Source organism: Vicugna pacos, chromosome 16, assembly GCF_048564905.1.
Source record: "Vicugna pacos chromosome 16, VicPac4, whole genome shotgun sequence".
Classification (NCBI taxonomy): Eukaryota; Metazoa; Chordata; class Mammalia; order Artiodactyla; family Camelidae; genus Vicugna; species Vicugna pacos.
In genome coordinates, this window is record NC_133002.1 from 50,676,476 (window position 1) to 50,685,881 (window position 9,406).

At 39.6% G+C, this 9,406-nt stretch overlaps 1 protein-coding gene across 2 annotated transcripts; it reads right to left on the reverse strand.

Moving 5' to 3' along the window:
• Nucleotides 1-433: 433 nt before the first annotated feature.
• Nucleotides 434-9,153, reverse strand: KPNA2 (karyopherin subunit alpha 2). 2 transcript variants are annotated; one of them, XM_006199322.4, is made up of 11 exons: nt 9,003-9,153; nt 7,594-7,691; nt 7,304-7,441; nt 5,607-5,695; nt 4,496-4,764; nt 4,035-4,129; nt 3,675-3,938; nt 3,263-3,496; nt 2,839-3,021; nt 1,576-1,725; nt 434-782 (listed from the first exon to the last, which is right to left on the reverse strand). In XM_006199322.4, exons 2-11 carry the CDS (start codon nt 7,666-7,668, stop codon nt 690-692), a joined length of 1,590 nt encoding a protein of 529 aa, XP_006199384.1. In that variant the 5' UTR covers nt 7,669-7,691; nt 9,003-9,153; the 3' UTR covers nt 434-689. The 2 variants fall into 2 exon arrangements, with proteins under 2 accessions (XP_006199384.1, XP_072795526.1); XM_072939425.1 differs by lacking the exon at nt 9,003-9,153 and adding an exon at nt 8,539-8,677.
• Between the last annotated feature and the right edge of the window lie 253 nt (nt 9,154-9,406).

The following is a 9,406-nucleotide window of genomic DNA, read 5'->3' on the forward strand; positions in this document are numbered from 1 at the left end:
TTCTGAAATTTCTTTAACTGGTATAAAATAGATATGAAGTTTGAAAGTGCCAACGGCCATTATTACCAAACAAGAGTGGAAGCAGCCTAGAGCAAAGCCAGGAACTCAGAAGTGGGCAAGGGGGGAGATGCATGCTTAGCATGCATGAGGTCATGGGTTCCATCCCCAGCACCTCCATTAAATAAAAAAATAATAATAAATAAGTAAACCTAATTACCCACCCCCACAAAACAAACAAACAAAAACAAAAAAAGCAGGCAGGAAGTTGTCAACCCTGTATCCTTGAGGACATGACAAACCTTACATCAAACAATGCCTGCAACCAGAACCACAGGCCTGGTTAGTCACACTGATTCAGTTTAGTTCCTCTTAATTAGCAACATTTAAGAGCTAATCAGATTAGATTAGAAAGCAACACATAGGCACAATAAAGTGAAGAAAAGGGTGGAATTTAATCTTTATTTACAGGACACTGCAAGATATGAAGTTTCACACAGAAATTAGAAACCCATTGACAGGAGAAGCTTCATACAGTATGTACAGTTTGGAACTGTTCAAGTATAGTTTTGTTGTAAAAAGTGCTACAGTAACAAACCACATTTAAAAAGAGTTCTTAGTAGAGAAACAGTAAGACAAACTTATACCAAACATAGTACACAACAAACAACTTTACGCCTCAGCTGTACAATCTAAAAGTTAAAGGTCCCAGCAGTGCCATCCTGAACTTGGAATGTATAGACTTCAGAGGTAGTTTCTGGCACAACATTTTGATCTTCCTCTTCCTGGAAGTATTTAAAAACAAAACAATATAATCCCACAAATATGGCACATTTCTAGACATCTTTATTTACTCTTTTTTTTCTTTTCCCCTCAATTTATTTAAGCTAAAAACAAAAACAAAAAAACAGTTTACCCATTTCTCCTATCCCTCCACCTCTGGCAACCAAAAATCTGTTATCAATGAGCTTGTGTGTGTTTAACATTCCACACATTACAGAAATCAGTGTTTGTCTTACTCTGACTTATTTCACTTAGCACAATACTCACTATGTATTCTCTCTTAAGGTCTTTTTGCATACTTCCTGAACCACATTTCAGTATCTGAAATAGTGGAAGGAGGGCTGATGAAACTTGCCAATTCATGAGTGTCTGAAAGGGGACGGTTAGGTTCTGAATGGGTTAAGAAATGTTAATTCAGTAACAGAAAAACAGATTTTCTTAACCTGTCACTTTTCAGGAGGCAAGAGGAAAACTGCTCACTAGACCAGAGGATGTTCATAGGATTGGTCCACTTCTCCAACTCCTACACAAACTTACTCTCAAGATATTCTAAGATTCCTAAGGCAATTCATTTGAAAGTAAACTGGTGACTTCTAATATCTCAAGTTAAAAACATAGTATTATCATCCAGCCAAACACCAGAAGAGCAAGTATGTACATTATATTCTACACTATATTTTTGCTATATTTAACAAGGATACAGTTCATTAGAAAAATGTAAGGAAAAAATATCTTAAGGGCTTGACCTTAAATGTGTACTTTCCAAGTTCTTATTAACATTACCATGTTACTCACCTCTACAGAGAAATACTTCTCAATCAGATTTAATGAAGCTTTGTACACTGACTCATTTTCATGGTTTTGTAGAGCTTCAATTTTGTCCAAACCTCCACATTCTTCAATCATTATACTAAGTTTCTCAGTTTCACCTAATTTCTCAGCAGCCTAAAAAAAAATTTCAAGTTTACCTTCTGAATGTTGTTTTAAGAGAACAATGTCTATATTTGAGTATCAGTATATACCAGACAGAAATAAACACCTGGCAGTTCCTTCAACAACCTTGTTGAGAATAAACTATCTCCATCTTTATCTACATTTTACACTTTTTTGAAAATTCAAGGGAATCGTATCTATACCTGTGTTCTAGCAACTACTTCTGTAGCTTTCGGCCACAGAGATCTTAGAATATGCCTCCATCTTTACTGTGCATCAAAATCACCTGGGCAACTTTAAAAATGACACTATATCCAAGTTCAATTGGTATGTAATGGGAACAGGAAACCACCATTTTGTACAAGCACTCCAGATAATCCCAAGGTATATGCAGTCCAGGTGGAAAACCACTGTCCAAGGCTAAAAATGGCCTATGGTGATGGTGCGTAAAAACGAATTTCCCTGACTGGATTATTTGCTGATATCAAGAACCTATTACGTATAAGAATGACACTGTGATGGGATTTTAAGTCCTCAATGTTTAGAAGATACATGAATATTTACAGATAATAATTTACTTGCTTCAAAATTAACTTTTCGGTAAAGGTGAGTAGAGAAAGAGGCCAAGTGTTGACAAATTATTTATGTGAGTGATGGATACACCAGGGATTATTATTCCAAATCCAACTCTGACATTTAACAATTTCCATAATCAGAAGTTTTAGGTTGTTGAGTAGGATCTACCTATCATTAAACACTGTGACATGTGCTAGCATGCTTGGATCCATCAGGAATGTAAACAGAAGAAAAATTTAATTAACTAGGTCATTCAAATTTAATTTCACCAAAACTCAGTATGAAATTGGGGAATTAAAGATTCTTGACAAAATAAATAGGTATGAATAATGTCCACTTGTGTACCTGACCTCAACTCAGGTCACATCATGCACTTCATCTATCTCCTTTCTCTCTCTTTTGATCCCTTGTCACATCTTTTATCACGAGTTTGGCTTTCTGATTTGGTGGCCCACTGAGTAAACTCAGCTGCACACCGCCCCCATCTACATAGTAAACCAACTATCATTGAGTCTAAATTCAAACAAAGGCCCCCTTGTTAAAACTCACCTGAAAGATATTTGAAATGGCGTCCAGAATAACCAGAATAATCTTGGTATCTTTTGCAGTTAAGAGGTTCATCAATGGTTCTATTATGCCACAATGAACCAGGTATACGATCTGTTCAACTGTTCCACCGCTTGTATAATTGGTCACAGCCCATACAGCTTCCTTTTGCGTCTTAAAGTCTGCCTAGTTAACATAAGGAAACATGTTTCTTTCACAATGGTCATAAAGTAAGATTCTAAAAGTACTGTTTTTAGAAAAACAATGACTATAACTATCAACTGGTTCCATCCAACCTTAAGTAAAAGAGGCTACTTACTATTATTTAGCAAAGGACTGTAAGTAGAACCCAGCATTAGTACAGTTCTACCAAATGCCCATCCATAAACACTAACAACCCTTTTATTAAGTCCTAAGACTTCACTACCTTAGAGAGAACGCCAACAAGGAACGGGACTAATCCATGATTTACAACTTGCTGTATCTGGTCCTGGCGGCCAGCCGTGATGTTTGACATTGTCCACGTAGCTTCCTTCTGAATATTAGTTTTGGAGTTTGTTAGCAGACTGGGAAAGATGGCAAGTGCTCCCGCATCTATTACAACCTGAGTCTGCTCGTCTGTCCCAGTGACAATATTTCCAATGGCTCTTAGCGCAGGAGTCTGAAAAGGAAAAAAATCTTGATGCCAGCAGTTATCTTTCCCAGCACTGCTCTAAACCTCTATACTCTACAAGTTCTAACAAGAGGCTCACTATGGCCTAAAACAGGCAATACGTTAATATTAGTAGCAACTGAGTACGTTCCTTATATTTTATTTTCTCATCTGAAAGTTAACTTACCACAATTGGCAGTTCAGAAGCTCCTAAAAGCTTCACAAGTTGGGGTACAACCCCTGTCTTCACAACCATTTCAATTCGTTCATTTGGACCATCAGTAAGGTAGGAAATGGCCCAGCAGGTATCTGCTAATACTTCCGGATCATCGTGATGCAGGAGACGAACTAAAGTAGGAAGAATCTGCTCAACAGCATCCAAGGGGGGTGCGGGATTTTTGTTGCGACAAAGGTTTGAAAGTGTCCAGGTAAGATTACGTAAGTAACCACACTGAGGGAAAAAGAAAAATGCAATGAAGTTCTGTTTTTTGAGGGGGTGGGGAAAATCAGAATCAATGAGTAACTTAACTTATGGTAAGCAACTTACTGCTAAAGATGACATATCAGGAACCGCAAGAAGAGCTAACAGCGGGTCAACTGCACCATACTTGATAACCAAGTCTCGAAACACTGATCCATCACCTTAAAAAATTAAAAAAGGCAAAGTTAATCACAACTACTTGTCCAGCACCATCAATTCCAGTGACTGGAAGCACCAGTGTCTTGACGCAAAGAAAACACTCTCAGAAATTTCGTAAATTAGATGCTACTTCCACCCCTTATAAGCACTGGAAGCAAGCAAGTTCAAAACCTAACACAGAAGTCACTATTGGGAACAGTTCTCAGAGCTTTCTGAGATGCTCTTCCTGGGTTATAAGCTTCAAATTTCACTAGAATAAAAATTTCCATTTCTTCCTTTAAAAAAAAGTCACTGTTACTTATGACAAGGCATTTCTTTCACCCTCAGTATTAGAGACATTCAGTCAAAAGAATTTTAAATCCAAGTACCTGCAATGTTCCCTAGAGCCCACACAGCTTGTTCACTGATGTGAGCATGGGGCGATGCCAACAGAGAAATGAATGCTGGGATAGCACCGCCATCTACCACCGCCTTGGTCTGTTCTGATGTCCCGGAAGCAATGTTAGTGAGGGCCCAAGCAGATTCAAACTGAATGGGACTACAATCAGTTCTGCCCAAGAAGGCCACAAATTTTGGAATCAAACCAGCCCGGATTATGTTGTCTATGGGGGGCTGCTTTTCCCTAGAAAGCAGTTTCCTACGGGTAAGCAAAAAGAGAAACAAAAGTTGAAGGTGATTACAAAACAAGTCTGTATGAAAAACAATTTAAAAAGCAATTCAAGAGTTTACAACTTTAGACAGTCTTTCACAGTAGAGCACTAAATGCCAAGATATTCTGGAATTTAGAGGACCCAAAGAGACTGGTTGCTACCACACATGGTGTCTTTTAACTACTTTTCCAAACCCAAAATATTGCTGTAATGCAGAACCCTTCTCTCTGCATCCCTGCAATAGTCAATTTAAGATCTTGTAACCTTTTAAAGACCCTGACATCCTGATGGCATTACAGTCTCATTGTTAATTTAATTTGCATTTTTCTGACTACTAGTGAGGCTAAACATGTTTTCCATGATGACTTGTCATTTGGATTTACTTTTCCACACACTGTCAAGCTACAGAAAGTATTAATCCTTTCTATAATGGATGTCACAAATATATGTGTACAGTGGGAGACAGAAGTTTAAATATGCTTATTTCCTAAATGGAGAGACTGTTCTAAATGAATGTGCCAATTCCACTTACTAAATAAGTTCTTTCCCTGACACTGACTTGAAATGTCACTTTGAGAAAAACTTTGTAATTTTCTTAAAAAGTACACCAAAAGGTTAACAGTGATTATCACTGGGAGGTATGTGAAATCTGGGGCAATTATAGAAAATTTAGGTACTCCTAAGGGAAGATTCTAATGAAAATAGGCCTATGCTTGGCTGAAACTTTACTTTACCCATACCTCCTGCCGGTCTCTTTCTCAACAAAACATCTAAAAAAATTGATTTTTTAGGTCACCCATTCATCCATGCTATAGTAGACAAGACTTACCTAGCAGCTTGAGTAGCTTGGAGCTGGCTTTCCAAATTGTTGCTATTTATACCTTTGACAATGTCATCAACAGACCAATTTACGGTGCCCTACAAAAACAGTGGAATTAATTTTGCAAATTATCATTTTTAAGATTAAGTACAAACAATAAAACTGCTACTTGCCAATGTGAAGACATAGATTCTAAATTTATAATCAGTTACTAAAAGTTTAGCCCTACATTTAAATTTGCCTGCTAATTAAATATTCATTATTTAATATGTAGAACAGCTCTCAAACTTGGTGTCATGATTCAATGGAGTCTCACCTAATGGAGTATCCCAGCATTCTGTCACTAAAAAAAGTGGTTGTGAACAATTTTAAAAAATGAGAGCAGTGTGAAAGTTATTCCTATATTGGTCTCAATCGCTTGTATTCAGATACGCTTTTAAAGAAAAAGGGATGGAGGGAGGAGGGGACAGCTCAGTGGTAGAGCACATGCCTAGCAAACACAAGGTCCTAGGTTCAATCCCCAGTATGTCCATGAAAAGTAAGTAAATAAATAAAAACCCAATTACCTCCTCCCCAAAATAAAAAAAACAAATTTAAAAATTAAAAAAAAAAAGGAAAAAAAGATGGAGTTAAGAGAAAATGTGCTGGGAATTTTCATATCTGAGTTTGTTATCTATCCATTTTCACAATAGTGCTGCAGATATAAATATTACAGGTTGTGATCAGAGTAGGCTTGAGAACCATGCTATAGTTACTTCAACAAGACAGTGTCTCTCCCTAGGAGCTTACAACTTGACAAGGAAACAACAATAAACAGCGTGTGGCAATGGGAGAGGGTGGGGATGTATTTTGTTATACAGCATTTACTCTCCATTTTTGGTGCAGAATGGGGCACTGTAGGAATTTTGAGAAGGGAGCATTTTTCCTGCTAGGCTGACCAAGGAGTGCTACAGGAGAGGATGGGATTTGAGTATAAAACTCTAGAAATAGCACATAGGTGGTATTCCATGAAAAAAAAAAAAGTGGTATTCAATGAAAAAAAAAAAAGAATAAAATGCAAAGTACTGAAGGAAAGCATAATGTGGGGGAAAAAGTAGGAAAGTGCCCAATATCTTTGATAGATGAAAGCAATAAATTTGAAAATCTAAGATTAGTCTAATTTACAAAAAAAAACTTCAAAGAATATGAATTTAAAACCATCAAAGTTTCTAAGATGCTTAAAGCAGTATTTTAGGAAAAGTTTTAGGCATATTAATATATATCATAATGAAGGGAAAGATAAAATTAGGAGACTACTGAAAATATTTCAGGATAAAAAGACCTAAATAAAGCTGGTGACAAGTATTAAAAAAAAAAAAGAATACCACAAACACACACAAAAGATAGAAGTTGGTTCTGTACATATTAACTTTCACTTAACACTGGAAAACACTGGAATGGCCAGGTCAAGGTACTGACAGTTTGGAAATACAGGGAAACTTAAAGGGAGATCAGAACTAAAGACAACCTTGGAATCAGCTTCAGTAGATTACAAAGGGTGGGCAGGAAAGAAGACAACCCACCAGAATTATTGACCAGGAAAAAAAAAAAGATCTTCATATCTAATAGTTAAAACCATAAAGCTAGGAATGTTATTTAAATTTCTAAGAAAAGCCCCAAATTGATTTTCTTGGTTCACTGTAATTCATCAACTAAGATATCCCTACCTGGTTGTTGCGGTTTTCCTGCAGTGGAGAAGTAGCATCATCGGGAAAAGAGCTGACATTTCTCCTTTTCAGCATCTGGTCGTCCTTCTTGGCTTTCCTCAGCTCCACATTAACTTCTATTCGGCGCCGTCTCATTTCCTTGAGAAATGAAAACGTATCACTTCACCTATTATATCAGTTTTTGTTGCCAACCTGAGAGTATTTTTTTGAATTCCCTCAAAGTTTTAGTCCTTTCCCAAATATCTTCCCATTAAAAAAAATACCATAGGAAACCAACAGAAGGTACTCACTGTACTGTCTTTTCCCTTGTTCTTGAATCTGTTAAGGCGGGCAGCTGGTGAATTAGCATTCTCATTGGTGGACATGGTTATGAGACAAAGGGAGAAAGCTGAGGGAGAGAAAAAAAAATGTCTGTTTTATCATTTTGACTGGCAACAAGATGAGCAGTAATAGAAATACCACACACATCCTGAATCCACATTTCTGTATCAGAGGAGGAACTTCGGTTTTCAGCATTATGAAATAGTTTTGGCCAAGTGATTTCTGGCCTCGCCCCTCTGAAGGGTTGAGCCTCCTTGTAGCAGTGCTGTCCATCAGAAATGTAACACAAACTGCCTAAATTTAAATTTCCTAGTAGCCACATTTTTAAAAAAGCAGAAAGAAACAAAATCAACTTCAATAATGTATTTTATTAGCCCAACACATCCTATATAGTCTCACTTCAGCACGTATTAGTATCAAAAATACTGAAATCTTTTACTTTTTTTTTATACTAATCCTGCGAAATCTTGCGTATAATTTAAGCTTACAGCCTAACGCAATTCAAACTAGCCACATGCGTGACTACCACATCGGACAGCGTCTCTAGGCCCTATACTGAATCCATAAATAGTTCACTGAAGACAGAGTACGGGAACTGAGATTACAGTTAAAATCTACGTCCTGGGGCAATAAATTCAGGTCCTCTGGAGGCTCTATTGTCTTTGGCCAAAACAGGTATAAACTCCACGTTGGAAAAAAATTTTAAATCTGATTCAACATTACATTAGGGAGTCTTTCATAAAATCTCCTGTGAACACCGAAAACTCAGGACGCAGTTTTGCGTCTTCGGCATCTCGCACATATTTTCGTTTCCAGGGAATGCACTTTAAATAGGCTGACATCAGCCGTGCTTCACTCAAGACTCAGGTACTTAAGGGCCATCTCCAAAAGACAAAAGTAAAAGTCCTCCTTACAAACGACTGTCTTTAATTCCATTATGTTCTTTAAAGAAACTGTGACAGCCAACCCAGGGCCTACGAGTTAAGAGAGAGCACTTCCAACTGCCACCTCCGTCTCCAGTCCCTTCCCCCCATTTCGGGGACGCAGCAGCGGGAACGTGCGGAGGAGGGGCCAGAGGCGCCGGGCCCTCTCGCGGGGCTTTAGCTCTCAGGCCTCACTCGGAATCTCCAGGCCGCGACGCTCAAGAGCAATCGCTGAGGTTTGCAGAGCCTCGGGCCCTAAAGCCCAAGTCCTCCCACCGCGAAACAGCTTTCTCGTCAACGGACGGCGCCCCCGAGGCCTTGTCAACGAGAGAAGCCAAAGCCAGGCCGGCCGGGAGTGTACCCCGGGCCTCCCCTCCCGCGCCCCCCCACCAAGCCGAGCGCGGCCTGCGGGCCAGCCGTTACCGCTCGGGCTGGGCTGCGGCCTGAGTTCGTACCTCCACAGCCGGCTCAGGCTTCCACAGGAGGCAGTGCGGTGCGCACAAGCTGCGGGTGAGCTGCCCTCGAAACGTCCACCACGGTCAGCCAGAAGACGGTGTGGCTCGTGCAGCCGGCCGGCGCGATTTAAATTTCCCGGTGGCTCCGCACTCCGATTGGCTGGTTCGAGCCTACGCTGTGCGTCCATTGGTGGATTTGAAAAACACGTTGGGGGGGTCAGAGGGCCCAGGAGAAGAGAGGATATCATCGCGAGATGAGGGAGCGGCCGGGCGATCCCAGAGCGCCTTGCAGTTCGGAATGGAAAGACTCCAAGTCCCGGCATGCAACGCGAAGGGTCCGTTCCTAGCCCGCCTTGGCAGCAGCCTCGGCCTTTCTGCACAGGGTTTCCGTTTGAACGGTGGCT